Below are 16,942 nucleotides of genomic sequence, written 5' to 3' on the forward strand. Positions count from 1 at the left end.
AAATAATGGCTTTGTGAAGATATTGTATATGGTCGGTGACACACAGGAGCCTTGGGGGACTCTGCATGTGATGGGAATTGGGCCAGCTGCTGCTGAGGGAGAGAAGACTCTCATAGTCCTATTGATTAGAAAGGATTGTATCCAAGTAATTGTGTTATGAGAGAAATGGACTGCTGTTTCGAGGTGATTGCAAAGTTCTCTATGGTCGACCAGGTCAAATGCAGCCGATAGGTCCAACAGTAGTAGCAGTGCAATTTTCGCATTATCTTTGAGTTCGTCAATCTGGGTTTTTAAGTCAATCAGTGCCGTTTCGGAACCGTGTTGAGGTCTAAAGTGCGCTGGACCACAGATGCAAGTTACTAATGTTGACAACTGGTTCAGTTAGTTAGCTTAGAACATGGGAATGAGGTGTACTGTGCAGATGTGTCACTGGGTATGCTATGGAAATGTCCCAAAATGGACCTGACAGAAAGGGGCATGGAGGTGATGGAAATCAGGTGCGGTATGTGTGACCGTGCAAGGGACCCGAAGATGGTGATTGTTAATTCAAGTAACATTAGTGGCAGAGTTGCTGCAAAGGAGAATGTGTGCATGCTAGTACGTACTATGCATACAGTTATATGTTATGCTACATCATATTAAATGCATGTCAGCTTTGGTCCCTAATTTAACGTTCACGTCTTGAAAATAACTAACAACACGGCCCCAGGTCTCTTCCCTATGACAAATCAAGCCATTCCTTTCCTTCTGGCAATTTGAGTATTGCCAACCGAGCCTTAGCCACTTGTGGCAACACCTTTGTTAGAGGCATGCGAGTATCCAGCATGGCCCTTCTGAAAGCAGTCCACCTATCTGTTGCATGCCATGCCTGATCATCATAAATGTAACCCATGAACCCGGTCGTCAGAGACTGTTCTAACCTTCAAGCACCCTTCACCTTCAGTACATCCTCTCACTTTCAAGACAATCCCAGTCAACACCCCAACCTAACACACTACGGAAAATAGGATTTAAAAGAGGGAAACCCATCGCTTGAAGTGAGGGCATCTCCATCTACTCCCATATTCTGAAAGAACCTGCCAATCTGTCTCTGACACAACCCTTCCATTCTACACTTTAAGAAAGAACTTAGAACCCTACACTTCAGATAAGAACTCTAACTCCTGATCATGGCTCTCCAGATGTTTCGGACTGGCCTACAATTGTTTTACCTACAACATTTTAAAAGTGGACTGCTTGGGCATGATAATATGATCCTCACAACTGGGGAATAGAGGGGCAGAATGGGCAGCAGAGTTGGCATGGAGGGTGGATGGGCAGTATGGTGGGACCCCCCCATTATAAGAAAGGGAAAAATGATTTAGTGACCATGATCAAACTGTCATGATCGAACAGTCCACTTGTAAATGTTGTCGATGAAGCTATGTAGAACCAGACTGGACTGCATCTTTTATGAAAATTCACCAATGTGTATGCAGCATTGGGCTGATGGGAGTTGAAGTCCAAAATGTCTTGAGGGCCACATAATGAGTAACCATAAATCAACCCAACATGGTATATGTTTGCTCCATTAGGAAAACGTAGCTTTGAATATTTGGGGTTTCTGAGAAATCTTTACCTATGAAATTATTGTATTGCTCATGGTGTACGTTAAGCATTGATTATGCAAGCCCTACTAGTGATGACATTTATGTTGAAAACTTCCATATATTTTCCTGCCCTTGTCTCCACTTCAGGTGTTTCAAATCTTAGGACCCACTTAGGACAAGTTGACTCATACAGCTCCATTTTGTGTTACTCAACGGAATGCTCATTCCCTGCATCTTGTTATTCAGTAAAAAAAAAAACTTGAGCATGATTGAAATCCCAAAGTAGTCTAAAGACGTTTGTTCAGCAGAATTTGGGTTGAGGTGGGTGATGGGCGGCCTAACTATGGAGTAATATGTAGTGTGGTCGCAACCTAGACAGATGGTTCTACTCAGGTATTCGTTTGGTCGTGCCCATGAGGCGCTCAGTGAATAAAGGCTACTGTCTACGTAACTGTTCATACAGCAGTTGGTGTGAAATTCGTCTCCAACAAAAGAAGCCTAACTTCAGGCTGGTTCGCCAGTACTCACCGCAGTGCACATCTTGTAACCCACGCCAAAGTCGAAGCGACACTGCTCGTCCATAGAGTAGTTGATCCCTGGGAGTTCAGGAAGTTTTGGCCAATTGTGTTCGAAGGGATCATCCAGGAGGCAGTCGTAGGAACTGCAGCAAGAGCAAAGAGGAGAAGCATAGATGAGAAGCTACTCAGATACATGGCATGATGAAGCATTGCCGCATTTTATTTTAAGGTGTGGCAAATGGCATCAATAGGTTTAAAGTAGCCATCAACCTTTCCAGGAAAGGCCTAGTGCTATCAGTCCGGCGACCCCTATGGAAGATGCTGGTGGCGCAATAGCCCTCTTCCTAAAATTTGCTTTGCATTTATCCTAAAGTGCCTCATTACGAGTTGGCCGGTCTGGAAATAAAGGGCTGGTAACAATGTATACAGGCACCTTTCCGGACCATCCAACTCCAAGTCTGCCGGTAGGGGTTCTGATCTACAGGCATGCCTGACCTACCAGTAGATCAGGCCTCTACCGGCAGATAAATGCCCGAATCACTAGCACCGTTACTAATAGTGGTGGTGATTCAGGCAACCCAACCCATGGTGTCCTTTGGGACTCCATGGAATGGGGAGTGACCAGCATCTCCCTGCCCGCAATATCCTGGTAATACTGGGATATCGGTCAGCAGAGACAGTATGGTAGTGTCCAAGTATCCCGCCAGAATTACCAGCGGGATACTGTGAAACTCATAACGAGCCCCGATTTGAAAAGTAGGAAAACATCAATCTTCCTAAAATAGTCATAGACTGCACAACACTGAATTAATTACATCAGCAAAACATTAAATGCAATGCTACCCCCTCTCTTAATTTCAGCTCAATTATAACAGAGGTTTGGGAGGAACAAGGAGCCTTTTGTTAGATGATCTAACTGGCCTTGATGGTTTGTGGTTGAGGAAGTTCGCCCGGATGACCTTGCATACTTCCTGTTACCTGGAGCTGCATGCTTAGAGATATTCACCAGCGGGTGCCTCCATGTGAATTTTCATCTACATAAATACAAGTTTGGTTGTTAATTGATCTCACCTCTCACACTCCCAACCCCTTTGGGTTGGTGGGCTTGTGCGTCAGCTCGGCCAGATGTGATGTACATTCTTTGATTAAAAGTGAATCCGCAGTCAGCAACAGCACCCACATACTTGATGAGGGTGGCACATGCGGCTACGGCTTGCCAATGTCAGGCCAGATGGGATGTACATTCTTGGATTGAAAGATGATCCACAGTCAGCAACACCACCCACATACTTGATGAGGTTTGTACCTGCAGCTTGCCAATGTCTTGAAGGCACCACCGATGAGGAAACAAATCAGGAAACACACCCTTCCTCAACCTACAGATCTGACTGAAACTGTTTTTAAAAAAGTGTGACAATCCACACGTGTGGACTAATGCAGCCACTAACCACAAAACTTGCACTGGGAGCCTCCATAGTAACCTCCCCTCAGGAACCAGAAGAAATGGTGGCAAAAATGTAATCACAGGCCAGAGCAAGAGGCTTTAAAAAACAATTACAACATATGTGCTGAAATAAGTCCTGTGTGGAACACAATCCTCACCGCAAGGCGCTGGTCCTTGAGTGGATGCACCCTTGTGCCTTATCGATTTCTTCTGGTTGTGGCAGTAAATGCAGTGATAGTTTTGAGCGTAGAACAAGATAATATATGATCCTTCATTTTCCCCTTCCAATTAAGGATCATATATCATCGTGTTCTACGCTCAAAACTATCACCGCATTTTGAAACAATAGCACACAAGACCAATTGTACGCCATTTCAGGTTGCTCTGCTTGCTGCCACAATCAGAAGAAATCGACAAGGCACAAGGGGACATCCACTCAGTGACCATCACCTTGAAAAAGACTCCATGTCGAAACACGTGTTGGATGTATTTTTCTTAAGAGTGTACTCCATTAAAGCAAGAACTTTGTAAAAAAATAATTACACTAACTTATATTAATGCATTGGGGCGAGCGTGACGAACTAGTGGAACTGCGATCATTGCCACAGGCATCTTCCTAGCATGTGAATATTTGCAGAAGTGGCCATAAATTAAAATTACCTCCGACTCTTGTTTCGCGTTTACATTCCCAGTAACTCTGAAGCTGTCAGGCTTCTCATGGCATCTATAATGACGTTGTCCCTATCAATTTTGTTACTAGAGATTTAGAATGGTACATTTTCTTTTATCTCCCAGGAGCTCTTGAGAGCACCATGGTTCTCTCATAGTGCACAATCCTATCTGGCAGTACACATGGCTACAGGTCTGGCTTGTAATAATGCCCTCAAGCAGACCATTAATTTTTAATCAATCACCCAAGTGGATTACTTTCCACATCTTTGTAAATGCTTTGTTGCGAGAAGCACTTACATATAAACAATTTGAGCAATATTGAACCTGTATCTGATTCTCATCACATTACTGTAATATTATTTAGAACGCTCTACTATGGCAGTGCCGTTTTCACCCTATTTCGGTGCGATTTGTGGCCAATATGGCCACCAGGTTTGTTCACTTCTGGTTTACGCTGGTGGGCACATGGAACTAAAGCACATTAGGATTCACTGATGGTCATCAGAGTTCCTTCTTTGGATCGCTTGTTCTGAATCGCGAGTAAGGGTTCACCTCTCGCCTTGTTAGTTTTGGAAAGTGAAGACAAGACAGATAGAATGAAAGGCGGCATCGACACAGCCTGCGGGAGCTGTTTTGTTTTTACCCATTAACTGCCCATGGCCCTGTGAAGCCTTGTGGCCATTTCAACTAAATACCTATCCCTGTCCACCTAAAACAGATCCCACTGGATCTCTTTGAGCTAGCTCTATGCTTTCTGAGCAGCCTTCTGAAATGCTGTGGCTTAATTGCAGCTACAGAGGAGAAGAGAGGAAACAAAATTGCAGTTATATGCAGCTTCTGCTGTAATAAAAATGTCTTAACTAAATGTGGCTTCCGGCATGGGACTTATAAGCAATATGTATATCCTTGCATCTGTCCCTTGCACTGGATTCCAAATGAAAACAAGAATTGTCAGAGGCAACAGTTTTGGCTCCTAGAAAGGCATTTGCTTGGCACTGCCATAATATTCCCATGTATTAAAACCTGCAATGTTGGCTTTGCCAATGCTTGTATTTCCCACATGTTCTCTTTATTTTAACAGTTCATATTATGCTGTGGTCAAGAGACAGTCCTGACTCTCAATTGTTCTTTCCTTTTATCTTCACTTTCTATTTTCTCCAATCATCACACCAGTGATAGCCAATTGCCTTTTTTTCAAAGGAACACAGATTGTGTGATTTTTTTACCACTGGCTTGCATTTTGTTACTAATATTACAAATTAGCATAATGTACTATTATTGTTAACAAATGCATCATAGTGAAGATTGTGATACTTCTGACATGAACTATGTCAATTATAACTAAATGAAACCGTTCTATTACAGACATAGCGAAATTGGTTTCAGTGCATATTCTGATATCGTCATGGCATTTTAGCACTTGAAATGTATTTGCAGCAAAAACTTTTTGAGAGAAGTACCTAACCCAACTATTTTTAAGTTAATATTTTTTGGGAAATGTATATTTTTAATTTCCCTTTTTCTCTTTTTTAATCTAATGTCGGGCATTTTCTACACCAAAGTCTGATCTCACTTGCGCCTGAATGAATGATTGTCTACATGTATGAGATGTGCACGTGTCACTTGATTAGGCACTATTACCGGCTGTAGCTAACCTTAATGTTTACAAGACTTAGAAAAAATTATCAGGTCATTCATATTAAGTACTGCAGACATGGAAGGGTAAGCTTCATAGTTTGTTTATTCAACAATCCACGTAGGACGTAGCGACCCCCAGCGCAGCCTCCACTACTGTTCCATGTTCCAAGGCACTTCGTAACACATCTCCTCTCCTTTTCTCAACACACCTGACCCCCTTTCACTCTCACAACACCATTCACCACACCCTCAACCTGTACAGGTTCGGAACACAACAAATCTCCCTTTCTTTTCACCACACCTTTCTTGATCCTCGCCCAATCTCCACACTGAATCATCAACTCCTTCTTTCCTCTCTTCTCATTCTCCTTCAACACCCATTTCTTCTTTGTTTTACTCAATTTACTCCTCAATTCCTCCACCATACAATCGTATTCTCTCACCTTTCCAAACCAAGGCAGTACCACTTTTGTATTGGCTTTCCGGCCCCTCATCATTTCAAATGGGCTAACACCTGTGAAAGCATGCATTGACATATGCAATGCATATATCTTCTCCTGCACCACCGCCTTCCTATCTTTGCCACATTCACCTGCCATCCGGGCAGAATCAATAATGCCTCTATTGATGCTTTCCACCACGCCATTATTCTCTGTGTGGTATAATGCTGTCCTCTTATTGTCTTATAGAATGGGACATAACAATAGGTTCCTGTCTTGCCATGGATGCTGACCCAACTGATAAGCCTACTGTTCACAGCCCATCGGTGGAAGCTGGTAGCCCAGCCCTCACTCCAAACAGACAGCCATCTGTGCACCAGGTCTACTCGCAGCCATTCCTAAGAGGCACTTCAGCTCCTCAAATAAACTGTTCAGAATGCACAGCTGTGTGACACTAATGCCTGTTGGCTTTGCTGATCTCCTGCATTTACTCACCTCTCCTCTACCCCACAACCCTGTTTTGCGGGGATCTCTATGTGCTCACTGCTACTTTCCGACCCTCCAACATCCTCCCCTGCCCACAATCACCTTCCTGGCATGGCTTGTGGTGGAACAGTGCTCCGACACACTTACCTATCTCTACAAGCAGCGACTCTGGCAATTGCACCTCGCTCGCAGGCAACACCCTCGGCGGGAGGCAACTGCCATCCGGGAGCTGTGACATTTTGTGATGCAGACTCACAGAAAGATCGTAATGTCTTTTGATTTCCCTTGTTAGCCCTTACACAAAGCCTCTATTAAGTACTTGCACTCTCTTGCTCAACATTGCAACCGCATTGCCCCCATACTCCACCATCCCCCACCTTCTTCCTGCCCTCCATACTACCCCGAGAGTATACCCTCCTCACCTCGACTCTCCCAAACAGCTCACCCAATACACCGATCCCCTCACCCCACCAAACCCTGCCTGCCTGCCTCCGCCCAGCAACCCACACTTCTCAACCCACAGCCCCGACATGAGTCTCCCTATATCCATGCAACTAAGCAACTACCAAATCAGCTCTAGAACCCCACTAGGCCGCACACAATGCCTCTCTGCCCACAACCCCTATATCAGCAGCCCAACATCCACACAACTATGCAACTACAGAATCACCTCTATAAACCCTACTAGACCGCATGCAACTAACACAACGCCTACATGCCCACAGCCCCCATACTAGCCACCTGGAATCCACGCAACTACGCAATTACAGAATCGGCTTTAGAATTCCACTAGGCTGCACGCAACTAACACAACGCATCAATGCCCGCAGCCCCTATACTAGCCACCTGGAATCCACGCAACTACGCAATTACAGAATCGGCTCTAGAACTACTCTAAGCCACACGTAACTATCACAACGCCTCTCCCCCCCAGCCCCAATATCAGCCGCCCGGTTCCTATGCAATCACGCAACTTCAGAATTGGCTCTGGATTCTCCCCACGCCACACGCAACACCCACAATGTGGTATGAACAGAAGCGACCTGCCCCTGACGCACGTACAGCCCTCAAGCATGGCCCCTAGATTACCATTGCCGACTGAAAATGCCTGCCTGCCTACTGTGATTACCTGTATGCCCGACCCCAATGCATATATGCCTCTTGTAACTACCTGCCCACCAACTACGAGTGCCTTGACCAACGCTAGGGTCTACACGACAATCAACAGCATGCACAATGCCATTGCCTGTAGGCCCAGTGGTAATAGACACATTGCCACTGTCATGACCACGCCCGTTGTTTGTGTGCCCTCTGAAAATGCCTGCATGCCCACCCAGTCTATCTGTACTCACACTGTCACTGCCTATGCACCCCCATCCAGCATAGAAACCCAGCCTCCACACCCACTTCCAACCACCAACCGCAGAGAATCAGCTGCCCCCAAGAGCCCCTCATGCAAAATAACACTCATTAATTCCCCTTTCCCTGCCAGCCCACGCTCTCGACATACTCGACCTCCTAACAGCTAATAACATTGATGTACTAGCAATCACGGAAACGTGGCTCCACGCAGCCGCAGGAACAGCTCTCTCCCTCGCCATACCGCCAGGCTACACCATCCTGAGAAGTGACAGATTGGACTCCAAAGGAGGCGGAGTAGCCATTATCAGCAAAGACCACCTATGCATCAGACAAGCCAACACCTCCCTTAACAACAACTCTGACATCCTCTCGAAAAATAAACCATATCCCCATCCAACACTATCACCGCCAACTTAATCTACCGGCCACCCGGCCACATCCTCACCTTTGAAGAAGACCTTCCTCAAATATTACAAGAAAACACCAAACCGTGCTCACAAATACTTCTCCTGGGCAACTTGAATCTAGGCCTCAATGACACCAATGACACATCAGCCACTTCTCTCGCCAACTCATTATCTGCAGTCGGCTTTAATCACTGCATCCATAGCCCCACACGCAACAAAGGAAGCTCCTTAGAATGAATAGCCGACCTAAACTGCCACATCGCTATCATGTCTAACACCACATGCCCATGGTCAGTCCACCATATCATCGTGTTCACCATCCCCATCGGTCGACAAACCAAAACTCCTCCCATCATGATGCCCCCCTCCCTAGCCTGCAGTGGTTGCAAGCTCACTAAAGTAAACCTCCTGCTGTACGTAGAAGCCCTCAACCCAGGATGTCACAGTTGTTGTTAAAGAAGGTGTTGGCTTATCTGATGCATATGTGGTCTTTGCTGATAATGGCTACTCTGCCTCCTTTGGAGTCCAATCTGTCACTTCTACAATGCTTATTCATGCTACTTTCAGCCTACGACTTCAATATACTCTTTCCTTGCATTCTAGATTAACATTCTAATCTGTAATTTACCTGTTGTTACCGTACTTGGTCTCCTAGTGCTGCCACTCATGTTTACCTTCACTACAGCGGCATCCCACCGCAACATCCTCCGCATTGCCTGATAGTTTAAAAACATAGGTGTCCTTAGATCTGTGCAAACACTTTCGTTGTTGTGCTTAGTGTGCCCATACCGTGCCATTCATGTGGTTAAACCCTTCCCTCTATGCTTATATCGAGCCCTTGCTGTGCAGCAGTCTCTTGGCTTTTGCCCCTCTACCCATGAGGTGAGGCTTTGCCAGTCCATGTAATTTGTCCCTATTTGACTCATATGCTGCCTGATGTAGCCCCCCATAACATGAGGTGAGGCTTTGCCAGTCTGCTCACATACACACTACTGTATGTCTGTAATCATATGCGTTCTCTTGCACTTCACCAAAGTACCATGCACTTTCTGTAACTAGCGCCTAGATGCCTGGGAACTTCGTGCGCTGAAATAAATGCAAATTATACCACATCTCTTCAGATATTCCTGGAAATAGCCACCAGTGAATTGTGTCCCATTATCTGCGAGAACACTGTCAGGTGCCCCTTCTCTTCCAAACACCTCCTGTATAAGGTCCACCACAGTTTCGCCACAGCACAGATCTCTCTCAAAATGTTGTACTCAGTCCACCGAGACAAGTCTACCAGCACAATAATGAATTTCCATCCTCCTCCCATTTCTATTGGCCCCAGAACATCCATAGGTACGATGTCCCACAACGTCTCGGGCACATTAAATTCCACCAGGGGTTGCGCTGAAGTAAACTCCCTTTTCCCTTCCCTTGGCCATTCTTCCATTAAAATCAAACTTGGCATTGAAATAACCCAACAACTCGATCGATTATAACCACCAGCCACATCACATTCGTACACCTCCTTAGTCATAAGAGATATCCTTTCTTCAGAATAGATAGCCATCTCCTGTTATCAGTAATTTTATTTTACAGGTCCAGGTTGGCCTGGTTGGTGGGAGTGGTAGTTCCCCTGGGGACTGCTCCTGATCTGGGGTAAGGGAGGTGCATGGCCTTGCCCCAGAACAGGGCCAGAAATCATGGGCTACGCAGACCCTGCAACATTTTTCAATACACCTCCTGTGATCCCTCACCATTGAAGAGGCTGGCTAGGGCTGATAGGAGTTGTAGTCTAAAACATATATAGTGACACAGGTTGCAGACCTCTACACTATAAACTCTCACGTTTTACCATAGTGTTTTTGTTTTTACTGGCTGGCTCTTTCTGCTATGTGTATCCTGCACTTTTTCTTTACAGTACAAAGAGACCCACATGTGAACAGGCAGTAGCAAAATAATCAAATCAAGATTACAACTTCCACGTGGTGCACAAAGCCACAGACACCTGCACCCCCCTTCAACAATACCCTTCAGAAGGGAAGGTACTGACTTTCCGAGCCCACAAATCTTTCCCCAGTCCTCCCGACCCACCTGCACCCCCTTCAACAATACCCTTCAGAAGGGAAGGTACTGACTTTCCAAGCCCACAAATCTTTCCCCAGTCCTCCCGATCCAAACTGATCATAACGCATGCTTTTCAGTACGTCTTAAGGGTGTTCCTAAACACTGGAGAACTCACCGATCTTTCAAATGTGTCTGGCAAGCAATGAATTGCCTGAATTGCTCTTACATGCTTGTATCACTTCTAGAGTAGTACCAGTATGAATCAAATGGGACTTTTTATTACACAGTACTAGCCCCCACTTATGAAATATCCATGCTTTTATGAATGAGACCAGAGAGATATAACCTGTGACAGTGACCGACCCTGCTATTAATGGCCTGCCTCCCAAGTTAAGGGCCTGAGCATAGCAAAGACTCATAATTCGGGCAATGACGCTATAACCAGTAGGGTACGCACGCAGCGGTGGGTTATATCACCATTAACATCCGTGATGACAAGACACAGGTGCTTGAGGCTTTTCAAAGTGTTTGAAAAAAGAAGCTTATTTTAATTACCCGGGAAGACACCTCATTCAGGGCAAGTCCACGGTCAGTATTAGTTACAATGAGGTAACCAACACTGAAAAGGGACTTGCACTGAAGGGAGTGGTTTCCTGTATAACTATGGCTTTTGTGAACACCTGAATCTTATTGGCACATGTGCTCGTTGTTGGGCAGGTGGCAGAGTGAAGCTTGTTGGGGGCAGGTCTGGATGAAAGCGAGGTGGGATCTAAGGATCTAAAGAGAGGCAACGCAATGGGACTTTGGTCAATCCTGCAAAGCAGGGAGCAGGGGTTTTGCTAGGTTTGGAAAAGATCCTGGGCAATGCTAATGTCGGGATCTTCGGGACTCAGGGCTAGCTAGCCTTTTGGTTGTAGCCCCTGAACTTCTATCCAGGGCTACAACCAAAGGACCCAGGGCTATAGTTCCCCAGGACACCCCGTAGGAACACCCTTGGTAGAGAGGGAGAAATCTGGTTGTGTATCAGTGAATACAGTCTATGTTCTCTTGCACATAATGTACAGTGTGCATTCAACAGGTTGCTAATGAGTGTTGCAGCTGGTAAGGAGTGATAAACAGTTCACCTTTCCATTTTTCTTTCCCGATCATTAGTGCTTTGCCATGCTTCGACTGGCACAATATAGAAATGCAAAAAAAGTGAATGAAATTAGTTGCCAAATATATTCTTATATGTCTTATAATTTTGATGGGTGTATGTTATTTGGCTGGTGCTTGGTGTAATATGGCTATTGGCAGACCACATGACCCCATTTTCCCCTTTTGGGTCAGTATAATGAGGGTCTAATTAAGAGACAGAATGGGACATGTGTAGGTCGCGACGTACTATGATGAAGGTATACACATCTAAGAAAAATAACCTCGTACAATCTTCGAGCTTAGTTTACTCAAATGAAAGTAGGACTCAAACCAAAGCCAAAAACAATACTCAGTTGTAGGTTGTCTAAAAGGGTGTGAGATGACATAATGTCTCAAAGTGATGAACAATTGCCAGTCAGCAGAAGGAATATCCAAAGCAGGATTTGCTGCATCAGGAGGAATATGATGGTACCTTAGGAAGCTGTTCTTACTTTGCGATTCCCTCAATGCAAGATCCTTTAAGGGGTCGAGAGTCACAGACAGAGTCCCAAAGCTACTCCTGATCCTTGGACCAGCTTGCAATGAGATTGCAGTGAATAGCATTTGCAGAAATATAAATACTCGGAAAGGGGGAATCTCCTGCTTGACACTGAGGCAGAATATCTAGGCCTGCGGTGTTCTGTAGTGGCGTAATTGCATGAGTCGCGCAATGTGAATGTGTGCTGGACAACGGTTATCCAACAAAATATCCGCACCTCCACTGTGGGGCCTCAGTGAGTTGGCATGGTCACCCTCACAGCTCCTTGATGGATTTGCAAATGTAGGGTTTCAGAAGACCTGTCAAAACATAGCAAAGGTTTGCACCGTGATTCATTCAGTGCCAGGGTGGTTGGTGGCAACATTGTGCTCACTCTGTGTTTCTGGCACGCCATCTTGAAGGCTTTTAGGCACCATTCTGCGTATCCATTGTGGGACCTTTTGATATGAGATGGTGAGTTCTTCTGTCGGCTCAAGGTTAGAGAGTCAAAGGCATCCCGCTCGCTTGGGCTTCTAGGACCTTGGCTTTGAGCTGGAAAAACAGAAACGCTACTCAATTATTGAGGCACACGAATCCCACTCGTACTAGGCCTCATAAGGAAAAATACAGTGTATTCCTCAAGGCAATGGTTATGCCTGCAGGGACTCTTGTGAATGTAGAAAGCTCATCAGGTGACAAAGTGACTTGATTTCAAAGTGTGATTAAAGTTAAAGACTCACATCATTGTATAAGAGGAATGCCTAAACCAGATTGATGGCAATTTCTAACCTATAAATATTTAATGGAAAGCGCCACCTTCAACACAATTGCAGTACAGGAAACCCCTATGGGGATTGCCATAAGGTACTCACAGATCCCCTGTGCTGAGTGTTGAACATAGCTACTTGCAAAGAGATCTCGGAAACCTTGTAGCAATGCTGATCTTTCCTGTTGTCAAAACAAAGGGGAAACTGAGACCGGTATGTCAAAGGTTGGACCAAGCCCTATGTCGGGCACATTTTGATACGGCTTTTGAGAAGGAGATTCCATAGCTGTCTCTGCATGAGGTATTCCAAAAAATGGTGTTAACCTTGCTATAAAAACATCCAGACATGCATTACAGAAAAGGGACAACTTGACTGAAATGAAATTGTTTTTAAACTCAAATCCTGATATGCAACTATCCCATCATTTAATTGGATCAGGCTACGTTTGATAAAATAGCTTTAGGAGCAAGTCTTAGTTTACACTTCACTTTGCTTATTTGGATCATAAGGGATACATAAGCATCTTCCACTACTAAAGCCTGGACCTTTATACTTTTACCAGGGAAGGATTCACTGTAAGTAATAGAGTTGTTTAATTTATGTTTAAACTCAGTAGGCTTCACTCAAAAGGCACATATCAGAATTCTGTATATAACTAAAAAAATAGGTATGTACTATATGGCGGGTCAGAAGATGGGCACAACATCTGATCTTCCATTTTATGGTTCTTATTTATTAAAAGAAAAGTCAAAACTCCTAACTTTCCCTACACTGCAAGTTGTGCCTACATAACAGATATTTACATGGGTGCTCAGCAGTTGTCAGTGAATCCAAAAAGAAGATCAGTCCACTGTCCAAACTAATATAACGTAACCTTACCACTCCAAAACAGTGAAGGCACGGGAGAATGATGCCCTTCTCCTATGAGCTGTTTTCTCAACAAGTTCACTTTAATAAAGTATTCATACGTAGCTCTTAGTAACTACTTTTATCAAGTTGTATAGTTTAGATACTGGGTTCTTCAACGTTTCAACTGTTTCTTTTACTTGCTGGTTCTCTCTTTCCTTTTTATTCTCCTCTGTTGTGATCTTATTTATTTGCATTCCTCTTTTTCCTTGGGATAATTATGTTCCTTCTTTGTTAGCTAAGTATAAGACTTTCTCTTTACTCAATGTCGAAGCCTTCTCTTGACTGAAACTAATGAGTGTTTCAATAATGATTCTCCTTCTTTGTGTTGACTTTTGTCACTTTGTCGTGCCTGGGACAAGTGTTAGAGTTCCAATTATATTTCTCCCTTTTTTCTGCTAATATTTTGGACAAATAGGAGCATTCCAGTAATGATTCCCACTCTTCTCATGCACTACCAACACTTGATCTCTACTGGGACGAGTATGAGAGTTCCAATAAGGATTCTCACTCTTCTGATGCACTTTAAAAACTTGGTCTCTGTAGGATGAGTATGAGTGTTCCAATACTGATTCTCAATCTTCTTATGTACTTCCAATACTTGTTCTATACTGGGGTGAGCATGAACGTCCCAGTCGTTATCTTCGGTCCACTGCCCGGGTCTCCCGCTCTCCAAGTTACCTTTATATCTCAGGGATAACTTCACCGGAACTTTGGTCAGGACAGGACCCTTTTCGTTGAATGTCAGGTTTGCTTCTCGGCTCTTCACATCTCTTTCGCTTAGCACGCTTGCAGTGCCTTCAGGTAAGTGGTGTCAGCATTGTTTATGAACTCCCAAGTCCACTGCAGTTCGGTCCCAGCACCACTTCTCACTCGGTCGTTTTTCAGATACTGTGCCAGTACTTCGGCTTCTATCACCCTTAATATTTCCTCAGCGTCACATGCTACGATTCACACTCCAGCTTCCATCCAGCATCGGACACTGTGCGTGCCCGTTTCCTTCAGCTTCTCTCCCACAGCTGATTTGAAACTCCCGGGCTTCTCTCTTCCTCAGGTCTCCACCTCTCTGATTTATGACGCTGCCATGGCACTTCCCTTCCCTTCTTTCTTCTTTGTTCTACTTGTACTCTGTATTGCTCCAGTATTTTTTAATGTCTCGGTTCCAGCTATTTCTTTTCAGGTTCACTCAAAGGTTCTATGTGGCAATAACAAACACCAGTTTCTTCTTCATGTTTTCTTCTAGCAGATGTTACTAGTGATGGGCTATAGTTATGTTGGTTAGGGAGTTCCTCGTCGGCACGGGAGTCCTTATGCCCAAGATGTAGCTCCTAGTGAGGTCCCATTTCCCACTGCACGTTGGGAGGGTATTGCGCAGTGGGCTCACAACATGCACAACATTGGTGCTTCACCGGATGCATTTCCTACAATAATTCAGATGCTTCTTTTAATGAGCCAATTCAAATGTGTCATCATGGAATACAACATATGAATCCATTAGATCTCAAACTTTCTCTCTCAAAATATATTCAACCGCTTTATTTTTATTATCAATTATTAATAAGGAATTTCTCAGTTACTGTAGCAAGCTTTTCAAGATGCTCCTTGGTTTTCTTAACTTATACTTACCCAATAAAAATATTACCTTGGTCACTTGATCATTCATACTCATCAAAACATCACTTTACATTTAATTTGCTAAAGCACTAAAATGGTCAAATTTAGACAAACACTCAACATAATGCAAACTGACCCAAATGTGCAGATTCTGCATGAAAAACTAAATTATTGATACCATTGAAAAAGACAAAGAATTGGACCTACTGTATGAATCGGTTCAGCTCCTGTTTGCTGCACCTGGACCAGTGGTAGCGGTGGAATGCGGCTTGCACCAAGGGAGCCATGATGCTGCCCATGCTGGTCTCGTCGGCACACCGGTTGCCCTGGCCATCGTGTTCCATACCTAACCTGTTAAAAATGCCAGTGAGTTGGGTTCCTAAAAAGAAGGCTTCACAAAATGGCAGGAAATCAGAATTCGATCATGACCTACTGGGTTTTCTAACAAGTCACTCAAAGGTATCCCGTGGATTCTGTAAAACAAATTACTTTGCTGTAATTTACTTTGTGGAAATTACTTCAAAAACACTCTGAAATGTACATATGTTTGTGGGTTAAGGGGTAATAAAATGGGGGTCGGAGGTTGGGGTGAGGGTTGAAGTGATGGGGGAGGAGGGCTTAAGGGGAAACCCCTCCAAAAAAACACATTTTGATGTGTTTTTTCGAAGTAATTTATACGAAGTAAAGTGCATCAAAGTAATTTAAATTGTTGAAATGACATCGAACCCACTACAACACAACATTGATTATCCAAGCAGAGTAAAACTAAACTTTCATTCTCCTGCATAAAATAATTGGCCATGAAGAGCCCAAACACTTCCACTGGCCACTGGCCAAGCTCTTACCAGCCCCAGAATCCTTTCCATACAAATATAATTGCAGGATGTTCTGCACACATAAGGAAATCGTCAACAAGTAGCACTTTAAGACATGCAGAGAATCCTTGTTTTCTCAATTACTCACAATAACTACGCGTTGGCAAGAAATCTTGGAGAGGTGCCTTTGCTTTCTCCTTCCACGCACAGCTCTGCTCACCACCTCCCTCCCAAACTACCAAACTCTAGTAAATCAATTCTTGAGACCAGGTATGACATGATAACATACTGTGCTTCAGGGATGGTGCCAGTTATGAGGTGATGCAGGACATCTCCAGGACAACTGTACAATCATGTTGGGTTTCCATTGTCAACAGAATCAGCATCATTGCCCAGGATGCAGATACCAATGTGATGTTCCCTCAGCACTGCAATGCTACGGGAAATATGCACGCAGATCTGACTTCTTGATGTGACCATGTGGATGTGGGGAAGAAACGCAGGTCCTTTTACCATGGTTTTCTCCACATGCCAATAACTGGGAATTCATCAAAAATGGTGTCACTTTTCTGCTT

General features: G+C 44.3%; 1 protein-coding gene across 2 annotated transcripts in view; it reads right to left on the reverse strand.

Moving 5' to 3' along the window:
• ADAMTS14 (ADAM metallopeptidase with thrombospondin type 1 motif 14) overlaps window positions 1-16,942 on the reverse strand; it is a 622,677-nt gene that overhangs the window by 221,682 nt on the left and 384,053 nt on the right. For both annotated transcript variants that reach the window (XM_069610499.1, XM_069610498.1), the window contains exons 8-9: window positions 15,760-15,903; window positions 2,118-2,250 (exon numbers count right to left, since the gene is read on the reverse strand). In XM_069610499.1, coding sequence (XP_069466600.1) covers window positions 2,118-2,250; window positions 15,760-15,903 — 277 coding nt within the window. The remainder of the gene's footprint in view (window positions 1-2,117; window positions 2,251-15,759; window positions 15,904-16,942) is intronic.

Source organism: Ambystoma mexicanum, chromosome 8, assembly GCF_040938575.1.
Source record: "Ambystoma mexicanum isolate Mex_15411 chromosome 8, UKY_AmexF1_1, whole genome shotgun sequence".
NCBI lineage: Eukaryota > Metazoa > Chordata > Amphibia > Caudata > Ambystomatidae > Ambystoma > Ambystoma mexicanum.